The following is a 27,543-nucleotide window of genomic DNA, read 5'->3' on the forward strand; positions in this document are numbered from 1 at the left end:
AAAAGGTAAACATGAAAGAGTAATCTTAAGCAACTGAATATAGTGTTCACATTCCTATATGGGAAGATGATATGTAGAACTCCTAAGAACTTTATCATTATTAGGGCAGTTAGAAGGAGTCTATATAGAAGGCACTGTTGTGCCCATCACTGTCTGTGATGGGAATGATCTCCCAAAAAAGGGTTGAGAAAGAGGGATGTACTGGGATAAGTGGGAAGAGAGAGGTAGAATGGGAAAATTTTTCTTACATAGAAGAGGTGTACAAGGAAGAGCTTTTATAGTGGAGGAGAAAAAGGTGGGGGTTGGCAGATAACACTTGAACCTCATTCATTAGAATTGGTTCAAGGAGGGGAAAATATATTTACAAACCCAGTTGGGTATAGAAATCTATATTACCTAATAGGGAAATAGGAGGGGGAAAGGAATAAGAGAAAGAGAAAGGAGTAATAAAAGGGAGGGTGGATTAAGGGAGGCAGTAGTCAGAAGTAAAACAGACTTTTGAGGAGGGATAGGATAAAAAGAGAGAGAAGGATAAACAGATGAAAATAGGATGGAGGGAAATACACAGTACTCTTAACTGTGAATGTGAATGGGATGAGATCACACATAAAATGGAAGCAGACAGCAGAATGGATTAGGAACCAGAATCCAACAATATGTTGTGTGCAAAAAATGTACTTGAAACAGAAAGACACACAGAGTTACAATAAAGGGCTGGAGCAGAATCTAATATGCTTCACCTGAAGTAACAGCAGAGCTGAAGCAGGAGTGGTAATCCTAATTTCAGACAAGGCAAAAGCGAAAATAGACCTAATTAAATGAGATAACCAAGGGAAACTACATTTTGCTAAAAGGCACCATAGACAGTGAAGGAATGATAAAAAAATAATTACAGCAAGTTTTTTCTAATAAAAGTCTTATTTATCAACTGAGTCAAATTTATAAAAATAGGAGCCATTTCCCATTTGATAAATGGTCAAGGAACATAAACAGGCAGTTTTCAGAAGAAGAAATCAAAACTATTGATAGTTATATGAAAAAAATACTCTAAATAACTAATTATTCAGAAAATGCAAATTAACTGAGGTGCCACCTCACACGTATCAGATTAGCTTATATGACAGAAAAGGAAAATTAGAAATGCTGGAGGGAATGTGGAAAAATAGGGACATGAGTACATTATTGGTAAAGTTTTAAACTGAAAAACCATTCGGAACTCTGCCTAAAGGGTTACAAAACTGTGCATACCCTTTGACCCAGCAATACCACTACAAAGTCGATAAGCTAAAGACATCAAAGAAAAAGGAAAAGGATCTATATGTTCAAAAATATAGTAGCTCTTTTGGTGCTGGCAAAGCATTGAAAATTGAAGGGATATTCATCAGTTGGGGAATAGCTGAACAAGAGAGAGGAGTAATAAAAGGGAAGGTGGATTAAGGGAGGGAGTATTCAGAAGTAAAACAGACTATTGAGGAGGGATAGGATACAAAGAGAGAGAGAAGGATAGACAGATGAAAATAGGATGGAGGGAAATACACAGTAGTCATAACTGTGAATGTGAATGGGGATGAGATCACACATAAAATGAAGAACCAGTGTGCTTTAAGAAATAATGAGGGTTGTGGTTTCAGAAAAACATAGCAAGACCTATGAACTGATGCAGAGTTAAGTGAGAAGAACCAGGAAATCATCATGAAGACTAACAGCAATTTTGTAATGATGATCATTTGTGAAAGACTTGGCTACTCTGATGAATGCAGTGATCTAAGACAATTCCAAAGGACTCATGATAAGATGCTATCCGCCTCCAGAGAGATAGCTGATGGACTCTTGAGTGCAAATTGAAGTATAATTTTCTCACTATCTTATTTTTTTTTTGCTTTGTTTTGTTATATAGGTAATATGGAAATATGTTTTACATGATTTCACATATATAATTAATATATTGTTTGCTTTTTCAGTGGGTAGGGGAGGGTTGGAAGGGAAGGAAAGAATTTGGAACTCAAAACTTAAAGAAAAGAATGTTAAAAATAAATAAATGAAAAACAGTGAAAAAAATATTCCTGTGTGGGGATTTTTTTTTGTGTGTGAGGAGGGGAGGGAGATGTGCTTCTTGAATAGCAATGTGGGCAGCCACCTACTCTGTCTGTAATAGGGCCATTCTAGTGGAGGACTACATGAGCCATTTTTTTGTGTGACTTCATGTAAAAGTGTGAAGCCTTTACTTAATGTTATTTTATCTCCTTTTTTATATTTCCTCTTTACTGTCTCCTTTATTTCAAAAGACAAGTCAGCTGCCAGGCAATACTCATTGTGGGTCCCTAAGATTATTCAGCTTTTAGGTCCTTCTTGTCTTTATATATGGATCTTGAGACTATGATAAGTATCTTATTATTATATTTGCCAACCTACTGATCAATGCTAGAAAATTCATCAACATGACATTTAATTGTTTAACTGTCATTGGCCTCTAAGCCCTCACCATGGCACGGAAGTGACCCTGGGCTCTCAGAGATTCTATAGAAGCTCTGGTAAGCCCTCCAATTTGACAAAGGCTTTGGGTAGAGTCCTGTGCCAGGCTGTATGCTGGTCATCCAAGGGCCAATCTGGCTAAGTGCCAAGAAACCTACTACCAGAATACTAAACCTACCCAGAATGGGAAAAGTTATGGATCCCTGACATTATTAATTCTTTTTTTTTTAAAACAATTTTATTCTCAGATGGCATTGTTATTTGGTTTTTTTGTTTGTTTGTTTTTTGAATTTCAGGTTTATTTTTAGGTTTACATTCTCACTTTCTTATCCCAACTCCCTCTTCCCCTGCATTGAAAAAGAAACAAAACAAAACAAAACAAAAAAAAACCTCTTACAAACAGATATAGTCAAGCAAAACAAAATTACTGTGTTGGCCATGTCTGGATAGATGTCTAGACAGATGTCTAGATAGATTAACTCTGAATCTATCACTTATTTAGAGGTGAGCAGAATGTTTCATCATGAGTCCTCTAGAATTATGGTTGATCATTATGTTAATCAGAATTCTTAGGTTTTTCAAAGTCATTTATCTTTACAGCATTGCTATATTAATTATTCTCTTGGTTCTGCTCACTTCACTCTTCATCAGTTCATAACAAGCCTTCCTAGGTTTCTCTGAAACCATCCCCTTCATTATTTCTTGCAGTACAATAGTATTCCATCACATGTATATGCTGTACCTTGTTCAGCCATTTCCCATTTGATGAGCACCCTTTCAGTTTCTAATTCTTTGCCACACACACACACACAAAAAAAAACTGCTATAAATATTGGGTTCACGTTGGTCTTTTTTCTCTTTCTACACCCTGAACTAGTTCCAGGGCCCCCTGGGGAATTCTTCCTGTCCCAGTGTTTCCTGCTTTAGTGCACAGCCTTGGTCCTTTTTCAAAGCCTAGGTATGGGAGTGTTCCACTTGCCATATTTTCATCTAGATCCTGTTCCCCATTTTAGCACACCTTTTTGTATCCCTGGCCTGACCTAGGCTGGAAAAATGGCTCAGTGAGATTCTTTTCTCAGATTTCCCACTTGAGATTCAGTCTGATGCATTTTCTAGATCTTTGTCAGGGGGCTAGGCTGCCCTTCTTACTGCTACTTTGCCTTTTTGCCTCTGCCTCTGGATCTCTGATATATTAAAGAAGTCATTTATTTAACTGATTGGAGGAGAAGGGTAATGAGGGTCAGCTCCTTTCCTGTTGTAGGAAAACTACTCAAAGGAAGACTCCAATTCCACAACAGGTAGAATAATGGATGGGGGGGGGTGTGCACGCGCGTGCATGTCTACCCACACTTGGGCACATACTGGGTTTTAATATTAAGTAGTACTAGGAGTACTAGGTAGCCACCCTCTCATCTATGGTAATACTTCAGGGGCCTTCTTTTCCAGGTGCCAGTTGAATCTAAAAATGTCAGGGCTTTTTTTCTTTCTGTTTTTAAACAGATTTTTAATTCAGACTTTTCATAATGAGACCGTATCTTCTGGGGAAGTTTCTGATTGTTAGATGAGTAAAATGCCTGCAGTTTTCATTTTAACTATGTGGTTTTTGCCTTTGGCAGCTTGACATCTCTGATATTGTTTTAAGATAGATATTCTATTTAATATAATTTTTTTCAGTTGGAGATATCAGATGGAAAATGAGAAATAGCTTCTCTCCATTTCCTTTTCCTTCTCCCCAAACGTTGGATTTCATTACAAAATATGTCTGCAGTTGGATTCCTTGTCTTAGGCTGGTGATATTGCACTTTCCTCCATGAACAAAGTTAGGGCTTAGGAAGGAGGCTAGGCCTTATTTTCTCCCAAGTCTGACCCTAATTTAGGAGAAAAAACAAACCCCAACCCCCTTGTTTTGTCTCCTCCCTGGGGATGTTTGCTGCCCTACCCTGATCTCTTTCTCCTCTCCTTGACAATTGGCCTACAGAAAATAGGTCTGAGAGTGAAGTAGGTAGGAGTTGTCACCATAGTCACACAGAGGGAAGGAGGCCTGAAGCTCCTGATGAAAAAGTTAACAGCTTTCTAGTTTATATTGAATTTAGCCATGGACAGGGGCATGTCACAGGATCCAGAGTTGGTTAGCTTTCAGCCTGGTTCAAGGAGTCTCCAGAAGAAAGCTCTCCACTTCTCTGCTATATCTAAGCCACATAACAATATGGCCTACATGGTCACTATCCTATATCATGCACAGAAGCCAGAATCTCTCCCTTTGGACTTGGAGAGGAGACATTTCACCTTACCTTGCCCAGAAACAGGCCATGTCTCCCAGTGAAACCAGGTCCTGTCTGTGTCCAAGCCATATCCTAAATCTGCCTTGTGCCTTCTGTCCCTGGCCCTCTCCAACAGAGCTCACAGTCCCAACCCAGCGACTCTGAGAGATGATTTTTTTACTTCCTTTGCAAAGAGCCAGGCCACCTTGCCTTATCTAAACCAAGGCCCCTGTACTTGGGCCCTCTTTTATCTCCCACCACAACTAGATTGACTTTCTTAGGGTTCTCTGATGGGTGAGATTTCAGCTTACCTTGCTTCAAACCTGGCCAAATCCAATATGTAATAGATAACCAAACCATGCTTCCAATGCTCTGACCCTTCCTCCTCTCCCAGGGAACTCAGAATAATGTAGCTACAGCTACAGTAAGTGAGCTTTAATATGATCCCCAGAACCAGGCCAGCCCTCCGTCTCCAAACCGTGTGGACCCCTGCACTGCATTCTGGCCCTCCTCAACCTCTCTTCCCGACCAGAGCTGAGACTCCACCACCTGGGACTCTGAGAGGTGCATTTTCAGCTTACCTTGCTCAGGTCTAGGCCATAGAGTTTCCGTATCATCCAACCAGGCCATATCCTACCTCTTAACTGTGCCACTTGCAATCTGGCCCTCCTCCACCTCCCACTAGGACTCCCTTTCTTGTGGCTCTGATAGCTGAGATTTTAGCTTACTAAATCATTTCCATTTCAGTCTGACTGTCTTCAACCTCCCACCAGAACTCAGAATCTTGCCCTTGGAGGTCTGGTAGATGAGCTTTCATCTTACCTTGCCCAGAACCAGGATGTGTCCCTTGTCCATCCATATCCAAACTGTGGCCCCTTTGCTCTCTGTCCTCAACCTCCCACCAGAACTCAGAAAATTATCCCCGAGGCTCTGAGATGTACATTTTCAGTTTCCCTTGCTCAGGTCCATCCCTTATCCATACTGGGTCTAAGTCATTCTCCCTGACTCTCTCCTTCACTTCTCATAGACTTCAGAATGCTACTCCTAGAACTCTGGGAGGTGAGCTCTCAGCTTCTCCTGCTTCAAATCAATTTATGCGTCACCTTCAAACCTTTTACCTTCTTTTTCTTAGGTTCATGCCCTGTCCCACCTCCAAACCCTGCTGCTGTCTCTTCCACCTCCTTGCAGACCTCAGAATCCCATCCCTGGGGCTCTAATAAGTAACCTTCAATTTCCCTTATTCCATTCTAGGCCATTTCCCTCTTACAGCCCATATCCCAATATGTACTCTGACCATCGTCTACCTTCCATCCCTGGGACCCTGATAGCTGAATTTTCAGCTTACCTTTCTCAGGTACGCTTTCTTAGGACATATCTGCTGTCCACCAAGTCTAAACCTTGTCCCCTTCGCTCTGGCCCTTCTCCACCTCCCATCAAAACATAGTACCTAGTCCCTGGGGCTCTGAGAGGTGAGCTTTCCCTCCACTATCTTAACCACCTCCATACTCCTTCCTTTCCCTGTCTAAATCATATCCCCTGCACTCTGGCTGTCCTCCACTTCTCACTGAACTCAGGCTCCTGCCCCTGGGACTTGGAGAGGTGCCTTTTCAACATGCCTTGTCCCAAACATGGCACTTCTCCATGTCTGTACAATGCCATCTCCCACAAGAACTTGGACTCCCACCACTGGGCCTCTGACAGATGAGCTTTCATCTTAAGTTGCTCAGAACCAATCCATGTCCCACTTTAGAACTAAATTCTAACCATACTTCATGTATGATCTGCCCCACATCCTAGGTCCCCTAGCCTCTCATGGGTACATTTTCACCTTATCTTACTTGGAATCAAGTCCCTTCTTTTCTACTCATTTTTTTTTTGGTGGGGTGAGAGGTGGGGCTGAGATAATGATAAAATAATATAATAATTGATGGCAGAATAGCAAGTTGCTATGTTTCTCTGAACTCCATAAAAGATAGGACCTTAATAATAATAATACTGAAAATAACCAAAATGAAAACACAGAAACATCTTTATTTGGAACAAAATTATTTATTAAACAATTTTTTGATATGTATCCTAATGTGAGATCTATGAAAGGGGGTAGAAAAGATTCACTGTAGAATAAGCTTATTTTTCTTGACTCATGTGGAATATATATTTTTGTTGTAAATGTTGGTTCCTCAAGAAAATGTTCTTCCTGATGAATAATATACATCATCATTCTCCTTTCAGTAGCCATAGCTATTATCCCTAAAACATCTCAGTAGATATTAATCCATTTGCTATTTATTTTAATCCTATATATATATATATATATAACAAGAACTAAAAGAATGGGAGCCAACAGGAAAGAGAAAAGTCCTTCCATATAAGATCCTGGCCAAAAATACAGATAAAATAGTTATTTTGGTGTCTGTAATGAATCATTCCACTTAGGTTAAATTAAATTATATGCTGTTGTTAAATGTTCACTCCTTCAAGGGGTGGAAAAGATTTCTATGAAAAATCTGAGTAGGAAAGCTTTTGAACTCTTTACCATGTAGGGAAGACCACCTTTGGGGGCCAATAATAAAAAAAAATGCATCTCACTTCTTTAGCACTTAATTATTTAGAATATAGAGAATAAATATCCTAGTCTATCACATAAGAAAATATTTGATGGAAGATAGTATGACTGGAATCTGAGTTCTTCCTATATCCTAGAAGTGATATCATCCTAGAAGGATGATAATGGTTAGTCAGATGTTCAGCACTCTCCCTCAGTTGACCCTTCCCTCCACTCCTAACTGCTGATGTTTAAAAATGCACTATGTGTTTCTATACTTATTACTACATTGCTATATTCTTATGGGTAATGCTAATCTTTATGACTGTATTGCTATAGAGTAATGTCTTATTCAGAGAGAAAATTACTAGATTTTTTTTTTGGTAATAATAAAGGATGTATCTTGGGAATTCATTAAGCCATTTCAGATATTTATGAAACTCTTGAGATGTACCTTGTTACAATTAATAGCACCATGCTAGATACTATAAAAAAGTCCAGTGGTATACTATAGAAGATACTAGGATAGCGAGTTAGAATGGTCTGAGATGTAGCCCATCCCATTGATTTCTGCACAGCTTTCTTCCAAGTGGCATACCGAATTTTACTTTCTTCTGCATTTATCTGGGGTTCAAACTGCTCTGTGGGGAGAGCTGATAGATGTTCAGGTTCAAGATTCCAAATATCTACTCCTTCTGCAGCCCCAGCTGCCATGGCAGCATCCAGTGCAGTTGTTTCAGGCAGTGAAGGCCTCACTACTGGAATATACAATATATCTGCTTGAAGCTGCATTAGAATTTTATTGTTGGTCATTGCTCCATCTGCTTGCAAATAGGTGAGTGGCATTACACAATCTTGATTCATGGCATCTAGTATTTCACGGGTTTGGAAACATACTGCTGCTAACACAGCAAAAGCAATATGTTGTTTATTTGTGAACTGAGTAATCCCACAAATAATACCTCTTAAGCTTTGTTCCCAGTATGGTGCATATAAACCCGAGAATGCTGGAACAAAGTAGCAGCCATAAGATGTCTCTGCCTCTTCAGCCAGTCTTTCAATTTCTTCTGTTGTTTTTATGATGCCAAGATTGTCTTTAAGCCAGCTAACAGCAGCCCCAGCAATGGCAACAGATCCTTCCAGTGCATAGTATGCTGGCATGTCTTGGCCCAGCTTGTAAGCCACAGTTGTAAGAAGACCATGGTCAGAGAATACACATTTTGGACCTGTATTGCACAATAAGAAGCAGCCAGTTCCATAGGAGTTTTTGGCTTCCCCATCTTGGAAACACATGTGTCCCACCAAAGCAGCAGATTGGTCTCCCAGACATCCAGATAATGGCACACCTTCCAGAGCTCCAGATTTCAATAGTCCATAAATCTCCGAAGACTTGCGGACATCTGGAAGTATATCCATAGGAACATCAAAAAACTTACACAGCTCTGCATCCCATTTTAGTGAGTGAATGTTGAAAAGCATGGTTCTGCTGGCATTGATACCACCAGCCAGATTCCAGATCAGCCAAGAGTCAATGGTCCCAAAAAAGGCTCTTTGTTCCTGAACAGCATTTTAACTTTTCTCACATTCTCCAAGAGCCAATGGAGTGCTCAGAGGCAGACCAGTCTTGGATCTGACAAAGTTGTTTCTGCCAGGGATTCTCTCACTGAGAAGCTCAACTGTTGCCTGGGTCCAAAAATCAAGCCACACCAGGGTGTTGTAGAGAGGCTCTCTGGTAAACTTGTCCCAGATCACAGTGGTCTCCCTCTGGTTGCTCACCCTGATGGCTTTGATGGTAGAGAGGTCGACATTCAGCTGGACAAGCTTCTCACATGTTGTCTCCACACACTCGCAGACCAGCCGCAGGATCTCTCTAGGATCTTGCTCTACCCAGCCCTCCTTGGGGAATTTCTGTTCCAACTTAACTTGGTGATGACTGATGAGTTTGGCTGTTTTGGAATTAAATACCAGAAAGCGAGTGGAGCTGGTCTGTTGCTTGATAGCACCTGCCATGAATCCCGCTGCCTTGGCGCCTTTGTTGTGCATCAGCTTGACTGTCCTTCTGGAGATGGAGTCCTGCCATAGAGGTTCGGAGCGATCCAAGTAGGAAGGAGAGGCCGAGTTCTCGCGAGCTTTCAGCCCGTCCCTTGTTGAGGGGAAAATCTTTGCTAGAAGCCACGCAGCAAAGTCAGGGTGCCTTACCTATATACTTGTAAAATGGAGTTGCTGTCTTTGGTACTTCACAGTTATTGATTGTTGTGGAGCACCCCGCCTCCCCCATGGGCCGCCTCACTGTGCCATGGGCAGGAGGGGGTGGCAAACATTCTACAGCAATTGTCATGTGTGTCACCAACGGCTTGCCAACAGTCTGAAGGAAACCTGTTTTCTCGCCTCTTTTCCTGCCTCAGACTTGGTCCTTATAAATCAAACTTCATAGGAGGAAACAAGGACATGTACGGTTAAGTCAGACACACTACATCGTGGTGGCCTTAGGACACATGTTCTTAAACTCTTTTGTATTAAGGGATTCCTTTGGCAGTCTGATAGAACCTCTGGGGAAAATATTTTCAAATGAGTAAAAGATCCCAAAGGAAACCAGTTATATTGAAAGACAGTTATCAAGTTGTTAAAAAAAAAAAAGTTTGCAGTCCACAGGTTTAGAACCCCTGCTGTGCATGCTCTTTTGTACATTCCTGCTCACTTCCGAACCCCTCAGCCAAGTTTGTCAAAGCCTTAAGCCACAGTTATGCCCAGTGTCCCCCAAGTGAAGAGCCTGGAAAGGCAAAGAAAAATAAAAAAAGGTAAAAGAGAAGTTAAGAGTTTTCAGCCTTAAGGCTCTGCCCTGAGCACTCTTCTTTTCTTTCTCCCTTTCTTATACTCTCTCCCTTGGTGATCTCTTCAGCTCCCATGGGTTTACTTCTATCTATTCACATGATTAACACACCTCTATAGCCTGCCTTACTATCTTTCTCCTGCTCTACAATTCCACAGCACCAACTATCTGTTAGACATCTTGAGCCAAATGTCCTATAGGCATGTAGGACTGAACTCATTATCTCTACCCTCCATGGTTTCTCCCCCCACCTCCACCTCCCAAACACTCCTGTTAGGTTCAAGGGCACTACTGATCTCCTAGTCACTCAGGCTCACTATCTCAGTCCCATCCTTGACTCCCTCCTTGACTGCTCACTCAGACTCACCACACCTACTCATTCTCTTGCTAAATCTTCTTGTTTTTACCTTTATCTCAGATATATCCGCCTTTCTCCACTTGAACAACTACCATCCTAGTTCACTCAAATTCATCATTCACTCATCTGCCAAAATGATTTTCCTAAAGAACGTATCTGACCACATGGCCTCCCTGTTCCTTAAGCTATCTCCCTGTTACCTCCAGGATCAAATGTAAAGTTCTGTTTAGGATGTCAAGTCCTCCACAACCTGACCCACTCCTTGTTTCTATGCCTTGTCACTGGCTGTTTCCCATTCTTGTGCACGCTTCACCTCTACCTCTTAAAATCTCCCTGGCTTCCTTTAAATTTCACCTCAAATCCTACCTTATGCAGGAGGCCTTTCTTGGTCACCCCCCCCCCCGGTCTATTCTCTGACAATACCTTCTGTCTGCTCATTTTATATCTTTTTTACATGTATGTGTGTTGTGTGTATATATACATACACATATATGTATATATGTGTGTGTGTGTGTATACATGCATGTATAGTTAATTGTTGTCTCACCCATTAGAATGTGATCCCCTTGAGATCAGGGACCGCTGTAGCCTTTTTTATGTCCCCAGCACTTGGCACAAAGCCTGGCACATGGCAAGTGCTTAATAAATACTTGTTGATGGGATGACTAGAGAGGCTGTTAAAAATTGGTGTGGTCTGCTTCTGAGGAACTAGCCGTGTCAGTTTCTTTGGGGTTTCTCCACAGGGCCAATGCCATTGCTGAACTCTATAGCTTTACTACTGATTTAATTGAGTGCTTTAATAAAATTGCTTTTGTAGTTGAGACCCTGGCCAGGAAGCACATCTCCCAAGTAGTAGATACTTTTTATTCTATTTTATCTCTGCTAAGTATTATCTAACATTCATTTATGGGTTTTGAACAAGGTGTCAAAAGAGTGGTATTCTCTGTATAAATCCTGCATACATACAGTATGGCAGCCTGTGAGTCATTGTTTTAAGTGGCTAGACTTTATTGTCTCTCATGACTTATGCTTGTAGCCACACATAAATCACAGAGAAGCAGCCCATGGATTTTAGTGTTTGGTCATAATAAAAGAAGGGATTTCACAGTTTATCTTCATCCAGTAGGAAAGAGGTCAGAAGATGAAAAACAGATTCTGAGTAAATAGCTTATTGTTAAGTTAATGTCACTTAATGAGGGAAATTTCTGCTGAAACAATTGGAAGGAAAACATAACCCTTCTTGTTCATCTTTATCACAACTTTGCAGCTTAAGGAAACGAATCTCACTGAGGATGAATTTTAGCACAACCAGCTTTACAGTTGCTCATTTTTTGGGGAAATTAAGACAAGATCTTCCTTGTATCCTGAAGTTATATAGAACAACTTGGTTTTGAGGAATACTGTGTTGTAGTGGAATGAAGGATGGCCTCAATAATTAAGAGACAAGATTTGAGTCCCTGCTCTGACACATACTGGCTATGTGACTCTGGGCAAGATGCTTCACTTCTCAGTGCTTTTGGAAAATCTCTCAGAAAGTTCAAAACTGCCCTGACAAGGTTGAGAGTTTACCCCTGAGTTCCCTATGCCAGTAAAATCACGGCTCTTGGTCCTATGCCTATCTCTTTTTTTAAGTGTTTCAAGGAAGAAACTGAAGAAGAATGTGTAGGATGGGTGGAGGCAGGAGTAAATATTTCTGTCAGGAAGCTGAGCGGTGGGGTAGAATAATGTGACACTCAAGGAAGGGAAGAAAGAACACTTAACACTTGAATCTTTATAATGCATATGTGGCTCTTCCTCTAGAGGGGAGAACTCAGAGGAGGAATCATCTGCTTGTGCTCTAGGGAATGATGCTGTGAAGCCTTAGGTGCCATGAAGGGGACAAAGGTCAAAAGCAAGAGAGAGGAATAGTGGTTATGGGTGACTCTCAGGAATGGGTTACTGAGGGAGCTCTTTGTTAACCTGATAGAAACTGAGGTGAGATCCGCTGTCTTCTCCAGGTGTGCATTTGTAGCATAATGGAATGCCTCCTGAGAACTATCAGACCTGATAACCATTATCTACTTCTGGTGATTCATATGAGGACAGACCACCAGAAGGAAACTGAAGTGGAGAGGTGTGGGCTAGGTGGTAGTACCTGGTCTGGTTGAATCATCAGAAGATGTCTCAATGTTAGTGGCTCATTAACTTAAAGACATATCTCTAGTGTGATATGTGCCCCAAGAGTCTATCCTTGTGTTATTTAACATTATTATCTGTGACTTGAATGAATGTCATCATGCTTGTCAAATGTGCAGGTGACATGAAGCTTGGACAGTTAGCTAGCATGTTGACATTATAGATTTAAAAAAGGTCGTATCAAAATAGATGAACTTTAATGGGGGTAAATGTGAAGTTCTACAGTAGAGTAAAAAACCTAGCAAATATAGAAGCAGAGAACTGTGGCTGTTCAAATCCAGCCTCAGAATCTTACTACCTGTGTGACTTCTGTGTGCCTCAGTTTGCTAATCTATAAAATGGGCATAATAGCACCTACCTTTCAGGGTTGTTGATAAAATGAAATAATAGTCACAAAGAGCCTTGCAAACCTTAAAGCACCATATAAATGCTAGCTATTATTACAGCTATTATTAGATAGTAGTTCATTTGGGAAAAAAAAAACTGAGGGTTTTAATAGTTCATTATGAGTTAGCTGAGTGATGAGGGGCCACCAGCAAAGTGAATGCTGTCCAAGGTTAGATTAAGAGAAGTACCTCATATAGAATGATGGAAATCACAGTTCTGTTTATATTCTACCCTAGTCAGACCGTATCTTGTAGTACTGTGTTCAGGTCACACTTTTGGAAAGACATTGGTAAACTAAAGAATGTCCCAAAGAGGGCAGCCAGGACAGTGACAATGAATGAATGAATGTTCTATAAGAAGATTGGCTGTAAGAGCTGGCAATGTTTAGCCTGGAGAAAAGAAGGCTTGGTGGGCAAGGGTGGATGGGATGAGGAAAGATAACTGTCTTCAAGCATTTCCCCAGTTATCATGGGAAAGAAGAATAATGCTTGGCCCCAGAAAGCATAACTAGGAACCAAAGGTAGAAGTAACAGAGTCAGATTTCAGCTGAACATGAAGAACAGTTTCCTAGCTCCTAGCTCTACTCCACTGTCATGGGCAGATTACATGTTGGGGATATTAGAGAAGGGGTTTTTGTGTAAATTTTGGGTGGACTAAAAGGCCTGTGGTTTCCCTTTCAACTCTGAGAGTATGTGATTCTATGGAAAGTGAAAGAAGATTCCCTAGTTAAGAACCTATTTGATGATATTTGAATTCCTTCAGGAAGGAAGACACAATGAGATGATTGATATCATAGATGTATACTGGGGTGATCTTGAATGAAGCAAGTGGAAGACAGTTTAAGCCTTTGAGTAGTACAATATCTACTTTAGAAGGAGCTAAAGGATTACTTTGAATTTTAAAAGCTAATTGATAATCTGGAGGATATGTCATTCATTCTCTTGATCATGCGGCTTGGTAACTGTTGATAAGGACTAATATAAACTCTGATTTGGTTGCTGATACCTTAAGGCTTTTAAGGGGCATCATTTGTGAAAGCCCACTAATGTTAAGGTTGTAAGCAATGTCCAATGATGAAATTAGCTAAAGAAATTCACTGGTATGACAATGCTTTGTCAACCAAAAGGAAAGAAGTCTTAGAACCCTGAAGAATATACCATCCTAGGAATCCAGAGACACATTTTTTTTTTTAGTCCAGAGCAGGTGTGGGGAACCTGTGGCCTTCTAACTCCTTGGGTGAGGCCTTTTGACTGAGTCCACGTTTTATAGGACAAATCCTGTTATTAAGGGGATTTGTTCTGTGAAGTTTGCATTCAGTCAGATGGCCACACTTGAGGACCTAGAGGGCCCCATGTGGCCTCAAGGCTGTAGGTTCCCCGCCCCTGGTCCAGAGGCAATCACTCCCCATATCACCAAATATCCCCAGTGGTTGAGAGCCCTACCCGATGCTGGGGTGTGGTGATGGGAAGAATCATTAGGACAGGAAGAAAAGAAGCAGCAATATGTAGCAGACAGAGGAGACCACAAAGAGCAAACCAGATCCTAGAATTTAGAATCTCTGGTCTGGAAGCTCTAGAGCTCATCTACCTACCCCCTTCATTTTAGGTATGGGAAAACTGAGGACCAGAGGTTGGGGAGTGAATCCCAAGCTCACACAACTAATCAGAGACCAAACCAGTAACAGCACTTTGGTTTCCTGATTTTAAGCACAATGCTCTTTCTGCTTCACAAGTTTACAATTTGGTCGAAGGTCACCTCTGCTTGAAACTATGGCCCAGAGGGGTGACTTGTTATTTTTCTTTTTTAGCTAGATGCATTCAGATTGATTGACTACCCTCTGATTCTAAGAGTGGGAGCAGATACAAGGCAAAGAGACCCTTTGGAGCTCTTAGATGTAGTCACTTTTTTTGGGGGGGTGCAAATACTGAATGTTTATCAGATGTCTCACTTATAATTTTATTACTAAGTTACTAATGTTTCTTTGCAGGTAGATGATCTGGATTTAATTTAGAAGTGGAGAAGGCAGCATAATAACTCAGTAAACCCTGTGCATGTAAGTATATATAATACACACAGCATTTTTACCACAGTCCTTGATCACTCCAAGGATCCTGTTGGGTCACTGATGTATTATTGTGCTTAATTTGGTTTATCTTATTTCTTTTTTGCATTTTCAGTTACAGAGCAAGAGTATTGAAATTTCTCAGAAACAAATATGAGTCTCCCAGTTAGGTAATTCAGACTCAGTGTTCCTAATAATAAATACAGTGGCTCTATTCAGAGACGTGATGTGATCAATGGAGCCAAATCAAAAACATTAAGCTTCCTTTTGGGGAACGAGCCCATGTTCCACTGGCCAATTGTCATGCAAAACCATACATGCTTTCACAGAGAAACAAACAGACATAGTAGGAGCCAAATCGATAAATAGCAGTTTTTGCATCTAGGGCAAGTGGTGGTAGAATAGAGAGTGGGCAGGCTAACTTGGGGTATGTCTGCAGCCTAAGACATAATGACTTTCCCTAAGCTGCTGAAGAGGGAAGAAACAAACCTTGAAGTGGCGCTGTGGAAGCTGCCGTAAGAGGTGGTCCAGGCAGAAGGAAAACACAGATTGTTAGGAGGATGTTGTTGTAGTTTCAGGGCTGAGGGTGAGCAGGGGAAGAAACCTGCCTGGGCATAGTCTGCCCTTTAAAATGCCTTTTGAGGGACCAAGCTTCAGTGTGTCTACCACTTGTGGATCTGAGGGGAATTCATACTTTTATGGTTCTGAAAGGACTTAACACTGGCCATTGAAAGTTGGAAAGTTATCTGCTCTGTATACACTGTCCATATCAGACTATACTGAACTATCTAGACATAACCAGGTTTTTTTAGGTGTGAGATGATCAATGTCCATCTTCTCTGAGAGCAGTTTTCTACCAGAAACCTTTGCAATATTTTTTTGAGGCTTAGGAGTTACATCTTTATTTTTTTTTATTAATTTATTTTGACTTATCAACAATCACTTCCATATGCTTTTGAGTTTAAATTTTTTCTCCCCCTTCCTCCCCACCACCCTCCCCAAGACGGCACACACTCTCATATAGGCTATACATTTACATTGCTATTAAACATATTTTCACATTAGTGATGTTGTAAGTAAAAATTAAAACCAATAGGAGGAACCATCAGAAAGAGGAAACAAAACTCAACAGAAGAGAAAAAAAAATAGCAATTCAACTTCCATAGTTCTTTGTTTGGCTGTGGATAGCATTTTCCATCACGAGGCCTCAGGAGATGTCTTAGATCCTTGTATTGCTGGGAAGGGTTAAGTTTATCAATATTAGTCATTGCACGACATGGCTATTATTGTGTACAACATTCTCTTGGTTCTGCTCACTTCACTCAGCATCAGACCATACAAGTCTTTCCAGGTTTTTCTGAAGTTAGCCTGTTCATCATTTCTTATAGCACAGTAGTATTCCATTACATTCATATACCACAACTTGCTCAGCTGTTCCCCAATTGATGGGCATCCTCTCAATTTCCAATTCTTTGCCACCACAAAAAGAGCTGCTATGAATATTTTTATACATATGGGTCCTTTTCCCATTTGTATGATGTTTTTGGGATATAGCCTTAGAAGTGCTATTGCTGGGTCAAAGGGTATGCACATTTTTATAGCCCTCTGTGTATCGTTCCAAATTGTTCTCCAAAATGGTTGGATCGTTTCATAACTCCACCAACAATGCATTAGTGTTCCAATTTTCCCACATCTTCTCCAACATTTACCATTTTTCTGTTTTGTCATGTTGGCCAATCTGATAGGTGTGAACCTTTGCAATATTTAAAATGAATATTTGAACCATTTCTAAGATGGTTTGGGATAGCCTAGCCCAGTCTTGAATATGTCTGATTACCTTGTAATCAACCGTATTAAAGTCAATTCTTGTCCAGAAAGCTGTGTTGATTATCTACCAAGCGATCGGGGGTGGGGGGGCAAACTTCCCAACTGGAAGTCTAGGTATAAAAGAACCATGATGTCATCTGTGAGCATTGTAAATGGGATGTAGTTGGCTTCCTCAAGCCTTCTTCACTGCTTTCTTCAAACAAGGAATATTAGAGCTGAGGAGGGAGAGTTGGTATACCAGACACTGGCAGTCACTGACAGGGCTGGTGGGAAGCTGAACTGAGATTTTATATGTGTGTGCGTGTGTGTGTGTGTGTATGTGTGTATATATACATATCCTATATATAATACATACATATATAATACACACATATTTATATGTATGTATATATGTATGTATTGTGTGCATATATATATATACATATATATATATACATATATATATATATATATGTATGTATGTATGTATATATATTTGTAATACAAATGAGAAGCCATTGAGCCATTCTAGCTAACAGTCACAGGCTGTTTCAGGCTTCTTTACTCTAAATTTGCTGAAACAAAATACTTTTATATCAGTTCCTGGAATTATTTAACTATTATTAGCCTAGAAAGATGGCTAGAAATTACAAGCCATGCTGATGGTCCAGGGTCCAATCAAAGTTAGAGTGGTTGCTTTGAATTGGATCCATCTCATGGTTTATCCTGTTTCTACCTGGAATATAGCTTATATGTAGATAAAAGAAAGAAGACTGACCCAGATACTAGCATTGCTTAACCTATTCAAAGTTACACAGTACATTAATAGAGGCAAAATTTGGACACAGAACTCTCTGACTGAAATTCCACTGCTCTTTTCACTATGCCATATTACTACACACTACTGAAGAATTACTTCATATTCTTTACATACATGACATGTGTATTGTGAAGATTAGCTATAGTAAAACAAATTGATCATTATAACCATGCTGTGGTCTGGATCACCTTCATTAAAATGATCTTTCAATGCTTCATCATAGCATAAAAGCGACCTTGATATTTTAAATCAGAAACTATGCTAGATCCTACAAAGCTAGATAGGGTTCAACTCTGGGCCTGCCAGTGGATGGTATATTTGTCCTCTAAGGAGCAGCTTCACTAAGTTTGGATAGAATCATTGCCAAGTTGACTAAAAGGTCATGAGATTTTGGCCACAAAAACTCGTGAAGACAATATACTAACCATGTACCATATATACCATAGACCATAGACCATATACAGCTCCTGCCACCTGTTTACCAAGTGGAGGAAGCTCTGTGTCAGCATAAGGAATAGCCACAGCAAGGAGTGTTGGAGTTAATGGTTTATGGAACCTGATCAGACAGAGCCAACATCACCTAGGTAATATTTGCCATCCTTGGGAATTTAAATTACATTACGGACTTAAAGTAGATTTGTTCTCATTCACTGTCTATCATTTTTGTTTTGTCAGGGTTTTGAACCTGCAACTGCTAATTGCCTAGTTGAATTGTTATTGTGTTATTGAGTATTTGACAGATGGCCCCAGAACAATAGCACCAAAAGTTTTCCGCTCTCTGCTTTGTTTCTATGTAGTGTAAACACATGGAGTGAGACGTGGTATATTGGAGAAAGTGCTCGGCTTGAACTCAGGAAGATCCAGCCTTCAGCAGCTGAGAGATCCTGAGTGCATCACTTACCATTATATGCCTCAGGCAGTTCTCAAGATACATTCATTAGGACTAAATTATAGGTAGTCCTAGTGGACTGTGGGGTGTTTCTTCAGACTGTCCAGATCACATATCTTTCCCACGTGGAATATGGAATGATAGAGCTAGAGGGGACCTAAGAAACCATTGAGCTAAGCCCCTAATGTTTGTATAGGAAGAAACTGAGGGACAGAGACATTAAAGCGACATGGCCAAAGTTACACAACCATTTAGTGACTAAACCAGAACTGTGACCCTGTTCTCATAGGATCATAGACTGAGAGCTGAGAGGGACCTTAGAGGTTGAATCTAACCCCTTACTTGGCTGAGAGATGTTATGGGACTTGCTCAAGGTCACATAAGCTAGTATATATCCGAGGCAGGATTTGAAACGAGTTCTTCCTGATTCTAGCTCTAGCCCCATTTCCACTAGCTCACACTGACTCTCCTGGTCCATTCTGTCACCCTACACCTGCCTTTCTCCTTGCCCCTGGTGTCATCTGGGTGTATATAGCACTGAAGGTGTTTACAAGGGCTACTGCAGGGCCTGCTTTGCAGTAGCTTTGCTTAGAGGCCCAGAATATAAAACTTGGGCTTTGATTTGACATGGTCAATAATTAATTGGGTTCTAGTAGGTTCTAGATATGCAGTGCCAGTGACTGGGCTTGGAACTGGAAGGGAGCCAAGAGATGGGCTATTTGTTAGGATCCTGGAACTTAGAACTGTATGAGATGGGGTTGTCCTCTCGTCCTTCTGAAGCTCTGCTGAGCTGCGCGCATGTTTCTCTTGTGGAAGCTCTTCCAGTTCACTTCATGGATTTATTGGACATTGACTGAGTACTCCCAGGATTCTTGGCTCCAGGAATTCCTGAAGGGTTATAACTGAGAAGATGTGTTCCTACCATTGCATATCCAGTCAGTTGCTGAATCCTCTCCATTCTACTGTGTCATTCTCTCTCTTTCTTCTTTTCTACCCCCCAGAAATAACCTTAGTACAGACTCTTATTACCTCTTGTCTGGACCACCTTGACAGTTTTCTGACTGGTTTTCCTAAGTCTAATCTCAGTGGTCCACTGAGGAGAGCATTGGGTCTGGAGTTAGGAGGACTCATGTTCAAATTTGGCCTTAGATACTGACTAGCTGTCAAGTTACTGGGCAAATCACTTGATCTCTGTTGGCCTCAATTTCCGCAACTTTGGAATAGCACCTACCTCCCAGGGTTGTTGTAAGAATGAAAGGAGATGCTGTTTGTAAAGCACTTAGCACAGTGCCTGGCACATAGTAGATGCTTGATAAATATTTGTTTTGGGGCAGCTAGGTAGCACAGCGGATAGAGCATCAGCCCTCAATTCAGGAGGACCTGAGTTCAAATGTGGCCTCAGACATATAACACTTACTAGCTGTGTGACCCTGGGCAAGTCACTTAACCCCAATGCCTAGCCCCCCCAAAAAAATAAATAAAAAATAAATATTTGTTTCCTTCTTTCTTTCCCTTTTCCAGTCCATGCTGCAAAAGTAACATACTTTGTTGGTCACTTCACTCTTCTATTCAAAAATATTTACTGGTTCCCCTTTAGTGACCAAGTAAATTATAAATTCATGATCCTGACATTCAGCACCCTTCCCAGTCCCACCCTAACCTACCAATGCCCATTCTCTTATGTTACATTCCAGTCAAACTGGACTTCTCTTCATTTCTGTATTTTTTCCTTTTTTCTCCTGTCTCCATGATTTTGCTCACTCTGTACCTCATGCGTGGAATATCCCATTCTATACGTGTTGAAAGGCTTCTTTTTCATCAAGGCCTAAGTCAGGTGCCCCCTTCTTTCTGAAGCTCTTCATAATTGTGCCTCTCCTTGTGCCCAGGTGAAATGGGTCTTTCTCTCATCAGATTCAGCATCACCTTCAATTTCATTGTTGAGATTTTACTTGGCACTTATGTTTTCCCTTATATGATAGTTACAGATGATTTCTTCCAAGAGATCATAAGTTCACTGAAAGTTGAAGCTTTCTCACAGTTCTCTTTCTTTGTCTCATAGCACATTTAATGAGTGCTTCATCAGTGGATTTTGCTTTGAACCTGCAGAAGGTTTAGCCTCGTATACAGAGAGCAGGCTAATAAATAGCTTAAAATGGAAAAAACCAGGATGAAGCCCTTTGAGAATATGAGTGTTAGGTCATGTCTGCTCTCTTGTCAGGAGGAGTCTGAAATGGAAGGCCCTATTTACTTGTCCCTTCAATGGTGGCTGCCTCATTGCCAAAGACAGTTACTGTTAGAAGAAGCACTGACATCACTCTGTAGGCTCTCCATGTTTTCTTAGGCCCTTTGTACAGAGTTTTATTTTGGCTCACAGTAGGAAGAGCAGAAAGAGCAGCAGATTTGGAGTCAGCACATTTAGGTGACAAGTGCCTTCCTCTCTCTAAGCCTTGACATCTTCCTCTATGACATAATGGACTTGGTCCAGATGATCACAAATCTCCACCTTCACCCACAATCTGATGATCAACTCTTTCGTACTCTTTCCTTCCATGTACTCTATGGGGCAGCCAAGCTAGCAGTTCCCAGATCTTGTCTTGCCCTTTCCTGCCTCTGGGTATTTGTGCAGAGACCACCTTCTCTGCCTTCCTCGCCTCTGGTGAAATGCTTCTCTTTATTCAGTGGCAAACACAGGGGCCACCTCCTCCCAGAAGCCTTCTCTTTATCCCCAATTTTAAAGTATCAAGTTTTTCTTGTTTGTTTGTTTGGTTTTTGTGTGGAGGGGAGGGATGGTAGTGGTGGTGCTCCATTGCTTTGTCTGGATCTGACTTTAGTTCCTATCTGGAGTCATAATAAGTGATTTTAGCACCTGGGGCAAATTTAGTTGAGTGGGTGTGGAGCTGGTGTGGCTAAGATCTGAACACTTCTATATGTGGTTGAAGTAGACTAACTACAGAGGTCATAAGATGTGAGGAGTTTGAAAATGTGGAGACCTAGAAGGCTGTTTGAACAGGCCAGAAGTTGGGTTGGAGTTGACTCTGAGACAGGCACTGAGTGTGTTGAGGGTTGGGGGCAGGGAGAGGGCGACCTGGCTGCCCGATGCTAGTTCCAGCTCTGACTCTTTTGTATTCTATGGTATATCGTGCTTATTTGTGTTCATGTCCTATTCTCTGCTTTGGATTATAAACTTCTTGAAAGCAGAGACTGTCATTTTTGTCTCAAGAAGCAGTCTGACATTGTAGAGAGAATGACAGACTCGGAGGCAGAAAAAGCTGAGATTCCCACCTTGCCAAGATACTAGCTGCATAATCCTAGGGAGGTCACTTTCCCTCTGAGCCTCAGTGTCCTTCTCTGTAGAATGGAGATAAAACAGCCCCTTTGGCCATGGCTTGATATAATGTATGGAAGCTGCTTTACAAACCTCAAAGCACTAGAGAAAGCCAAGCGGTTGTTATTCTCTGTGTACCCCTCACGGGCTTTCTAGGCCAAAGACTTCCTTTTCAAATCCTCTTCTAATATTTACTACCTATATGATTTTAGGCAAGTACTCAAGTCCCTTCTTCTCTTGGGGTATCAATTCCCTTCTCTGAAATATCTAGTCCTCTTAAACCAGATGGTAATAAGACCCTGGATCCAGAGCAGGAAGGGACCCCAGGGGACCTCTGGTCCAACTTCCTTATTTTCTTCTTCCTCGCCTCTGCCCCTGCCTTACTTCAAGCCTCCCCTAAAATCCTACCTTCTGCTAGAAGCTTCTCCCAGTCTCCCTTAGTGCTAATGCCTTCCCCCTGAGTTTATCTCCAATTTCTCCAGTCTGTAGCTTATTTATACACATTTATACATAATTTACATTTGTAAATTATATCCTTCATTAGACAGGGAGCTCCCTGAGAGCAGGGCCTGATTTTTCCTCTCTTTCCTCCGACACTCTAGTGATTAGCCCAGAGCCTGGTACACAGCAGGAGTTGAATAAATGTTTGTTTTCTTGTTGGCCTGACTTGCTTTATTGTGCAGTTGAGGAAACTAGATCTGTAGCAGTAGAGTGACCCGCCTTTGTGACAGGAGCCCGGGCACTTGCTGTTGTACCAAGGTGGTCACTGAAGACATTTCTGAGATCTCAAAGTGAGGCATTTTAACATAATGATCAAAACAGGTTATTGTTAGGGTGAAAAATAAATCATAGTACATCTGTCTTCTTGCAGCCAAGGGAGATGAAAATGATTGCTTTTCCTAGAAGGCGCTATTTGGAAACAAAGTTAATTGCAAGCCTCAGAAAGTGCAAACAGCTATGTGTTGTATGAAGCTTTTTCCCACTACAGATCCAGAAAGTTGCATTTGAATGACAGGTTGGTAATAGAAAAAAGATGAACGTAGACTTTGATTCTGGAAATGAGAGCCTGGTCTTCCAGTTCCATTTGAGCTTTCTTCCTCTGATTTCTTAGTCTGTACACTTTGTGTGTTTGGTCAGCCAGAAGACTATAGCAAGTCAAGGGGTTTTAATGTTGCAGCTTTCTCTCCATTAGGTCTTCCCCAAATGTGACACACATGAAGACTTAATTTAAAGGTAACTTGTTAATTTACACCTCAGGTGGTGAGCCTGTCAACCAAAAAAGTGGCACTAAAGACAGGCCCAGTGGGAGCTGTAAGAGATTATTGTTTTGGCGGTGGGAACACTTTCAGGATGTAAAACTTAGGGCTGCCCTTTCCCATCTTAACAAATTTTTTTTGGTTCAGTTGTCAGCCAACGTATATCCATATGTGAGATGTAAAGGAATACCTGAAATTGGAAAGCTCTTAGATAATTAATTCTTTATTCTTCTAGAAGAGCCTTTAAATAAACAAAAGCCTCCCCAATGGGCCACAGAATCATAGGATGTCACTTCTGAAAAGGATCTCAAAGATAACATAGTCTAATCCTCAGTTTACAGAAAAGGAAACCAAGGTCCAGAGAAGGGAAAAAGTTTTCCTAAGGTTCACAGAACCAGGGCAGGAGCCCAACTTTCCTGACCCCTGGCGCAGTACTCTTTCTCCTGCACTAGGTTGTCTCTCAAGATAGATAAAATAGAGGAAATTAATATTGGCAAAGCTAGAGTGATCAGAAAAAACTAAGGGAAACAAATGCAGTCAATGGGAAACTCAGTGTTTGACCAGTTCATTGCCTTTTCTGATGATAGGTGTCCGGATGCCTTGCAAACCAATGCAGACCAATGTCCAATAATCACAATTTCTCAACTGTGATTCTTGAACTTGGATCAGAAATTATTCTTTTCTGGTGTTGTATTTAGCTTGAAGTAGGGTAGAGGAGCACAGAACTGAATTCGTTTTTTATGGTTCAAGCATACATTTCAGGTGAATAAGAGATGAAAAGAGCATTTTAAAATGGAAACCACGTTAATGTATAGCTTTTTTCAATTGACAAGTTAGTTTGCTGATAACAGTTTGGAAAAATATATTAACTTTTTTTTGTATTCATCAAATTGCTTTCCAGTGTTAAATCTAAGGATGAATGAGCTTTGAAATACTTCTCCTTAAATTGATAACGGCAGGGTCTCCAGTGAAGCTCTCCAGCTTCTACTGGCTTACACTTGATTTGCTTTAATATGGGTTATGGGAAGAGGAAAACTATTGGAACTCCATTTAGAGCTGCCTGGCAACAGACAGGTAGAAAAGACTTCGAATTACTCTTTTTCATTACTGAGGGCCCCTTAGGACTACATTGGAAAGAATTCTGTCTGCCCCAGATAAGAGTCTCCCAGCAGTTTAATGTGCCAATCAGTTGTGCTCAGCAGGCCAGAATCATCATATTGCAGCTACTGAATAGTTCCAGACCATATGTTCCAAAGGATGGGAAATGTGATATGCTGATGATGGAAAGGGGGAAGTGTCAGGGACTGAATTGTACGGAAGCAACAATGCTCTGTTTTGGGGGGAAATGTCCCACCAGCTTATAGAAGTGCCAGGCAGATCTCCAAGCCTACAATTAGGAATAGTGCCCATTCAGCACACACTTGCCCAGCTACCAAAGCAAATTTTTTGGTATTGGATAAGTACATAAATAAATGAAGAAAGAGGAGCTGGACATGGCAGTGGGGTTTCTTTTGTCTCAGGTTGAGGTAAGTATTAAATCTGCACAAATCATCTTCAAAATCAAGCTGGATTTGGATTAACTAGGGCCTGATTAGCTTTATTGGCCAGTACCATAGTTTGCAGAGGAAAAAAAAAAAGATGCTGGCTTGAGATGTCTTTGAATAAAAGAAGTGAGAGAGATACAATTTGCTTTTCTCCTAAGAGTGTTCTAATTGGTCTTCGCATTTCATTTTCCACTCAGCTACCAAGTGATACTCCTAAAGTGAAGGTCTGACCACATCACCTTCCCGCTCCATAAATTCCAGTGGCTTCCTGTTACCTCTAGGATTAAAGATCAAATGCTCTGTTTGACATTTAAAGTCCTTTACAACAGAGCTTCTTTTTACCTTTCCAGCCTTCTTGCATTCTACCTCTCCTTTATGCTCTCTAAAGTGTAGTGACAATGACCTCTTGCTGTTTCTCACACTTGACACACCAGTTCCCGCCTCCATCCCTTTGCACTGTCCCACATGCCTACAATGCTTTCCCTCCCAGCTTCCTTCAAGAATCACATTGAATGGTACCTTATCCAGGAGGCCTTGCCTGGTCTCCCTTACCTCTCTCCATACTCCCTGACTAGTATCTTACATCTAAGAGGATCTTTCATCTTTATATTGTCTATTTCTTGCATGTATATAATTATTTGCATTCTATTCCTTTCAGTGAGAGCAGGCACTGTGTTTTTGCTTCTCTTTCTGTCTCTAGGGCCTGGCCCATAGGAAGCACCTGATAAGTACTTATTACCCAACTAACTTTTCATACTGATCATCTTGAGATGGTGAATAATCCCCCTTCCATAAATTAAAAGGACCTAGCAGGTGCTTTATTTAGAGTGAATATAAAAGAGATGTGCAGTATATTATCTGCATTAACTCAACACTTTTGTATTAGAGTGAAGGAAAATATTGATGGTACAACATATATGTAAATGGAAGGGAATGCTGGAATTTTCTTCTTTGGCTCTTACAATACCACAACATAACACCTACTGATTAAGCACCTACTGTGTGCAAAGTACTATACTAAATACTGAAATGGAACCTTTGACTCATAGTTACCAGTCTTGGGTTGGGGATGGTGTCTAGCTGAATATTCATGACAAAATGGCAGACTGCACTAACAAGGGTAGTCTGGAGTTTGTTGGGATGTGAGAGAAAAGCCTAGTGCAGGGACTTCAAAGATGTAGTTTTTCAGTGTTGGAGCAAACTGCTTCTGGACTCAAAGGCTCTTCTACCTCACTCCTTCTCCCATGGCATAGTTGACTAGAGAGATTGAATTAAAGTAGTTTCCAGAGCCTTGATTGCAGAAATATGGTTCTTTGTTCTCTCCTATGGTCCTGGCATGCATAGTCAGCATTGAGGAACTTATTTGGGTAACATAAACATTACGTATTAGAAATTCAAATGCAAAACATAAAATAAAAAATGAAAAGCTAAAGGAACACTTCCCCAACAAGAATCACAAATCCCTGTCTCCTTTTTGAAACCATGGCAACAAACACTGTGCTATCGCTTCAGCTTACAAATCAGTCAAAATTATGTTGAAGGTGTAACAAAATTGATAAGTCCTATTAAAATAGAATCTGAGAGCAAACTACAAAGAAGAGCAAGGAGTAGTTAGCTGGCCTTCACAACAGCAGCAGTCAGCACCTCTTTATTACAACATTTTGGTATGTTAGTGTGAGATTGTGGCAGCGTACAAGAGGGGTCCACTGGGTAGTTTGGGGGTTCTCTAGATGTAACAGACTTGAACATGCCACATACAAACAACTGTTCCACTCACTAAAAATACATACTGGCACCATGAGGACTCAGACTACATAGTGTCTTCTGACAGTAGCAGACTTTGATTTGAGAAAATACTTATCCACTGCTAGAGATAGCAGTACTTAGCCGTCATTACCCTTGATCCTCTCACCAGGCTCAGGAGGGTACGTCACTGTGCTAATGTGAGCTCATAAAATGGGCTGTTTGTGGTCCCATGAGATCCATCTGATTTTAATTGGGTGATCCATCTATTGTCCATCATCCTTCATACATGACGGGCCCGTCCTCTTTTTTCCAAGATAGTCCGCTTCCAATACATCTGTCACTTTATAGTCATAATCAGCCCAGTGGGCACTCCACCTGGGAGATGGGAACTTTGAAGGCATCCTATCCACATTTCAATTAGAACCCTGAGCCTAATTTAGGCTACAAATTTCACCCTACTTGGTATTTCCCAACACTATGGTCCTTGTGATTCAGAACTACCACTGTCTAGATGAAAATTCTTTTCTCCTGCTCTTTATTACTGTACTGTAATCTCACCCCTATGTACCACAGTCCTAACTTTCCCCAGCATATATCCTCCTTTGTCTATCCCTTCCATTGTGTTTTCTGCAGCTGTTGATCCATTGTTAACCCCACTTCACTGTTAGGCCCTTCCCATATTCATTCCAGGTCCTGACACTAACAGAATTGAGCTTTCCCCCTAAACATGCCACATTCCTTGCCACCTTCTCTGGGGCTTTCCATTTTTACTCCTCTGGTCCTCCTCCTTTCCCCCCAGACTCACAGAGTCTAGAGGTAAATTTGGCATTCTCTTTGCTCCCCGCTACCACTTCCAGACTCTCCCTTTGTCATCACCTTAAAACCCCCTTCTTTTTTTCGCAAGTTCATAAAATTGAATCACACTGTCCAGATCATTTTGACTGCCGTCTGCAAACCTCCAGGATAGCCATCCACCTTCTTTAGTGATGTCAGCACGTCTGGCTTTGCCGTCTTTTTCTCCATCCCTAGTCCTACCATTGTCCTTGGCAGTATCTCTTTTCAGTCTT

At 41.0% G+C, this 27,543-nt stretch overlaps 1 protein-coding gene across 1 annotated transcript; it reads right to left on the reverse strand.

Annotated features, from left to right (window-relative positions):
- Positions 1 to 7,710: 7,710 nt before the first annotated feature.
- Positions 7,711 to 27,499, reverse strand: LOC110201354 (glycerol kinase 3-like). Its single transcript, XM_020976927.1, is given in 4 exon segments — positions 7,711 to 8,846; positions 8,849 to 8,880; positions 8,882 to 9,443; positions 27,433 to 27,499. Coding segments are annotated over 4 exon segments (1,797 nt in total).
- Positions 27,500 to 27,543: the final 44 nt, after the last annotated feature.

The sequence above is a fragment of the Phascolarctos cinereus genome, unplaced genomic scaffold (genome assembly GCF_003287225.1).
Source record: "Phascolarctos cinereus isolate Bilbo 61053 unplaced genomic scaffold, phaCin_HiC Scaffold_8;HRSCAF=390, whole genome shotgun sequence".
In the NCBI taxonomy this organism is placed as follows: Eukaryota; Metazoa; Chordata; class Mammalia; order Diprotodontia; family Phascolarctidae; genus Phascolarctos; species Phascolarctos cinereus.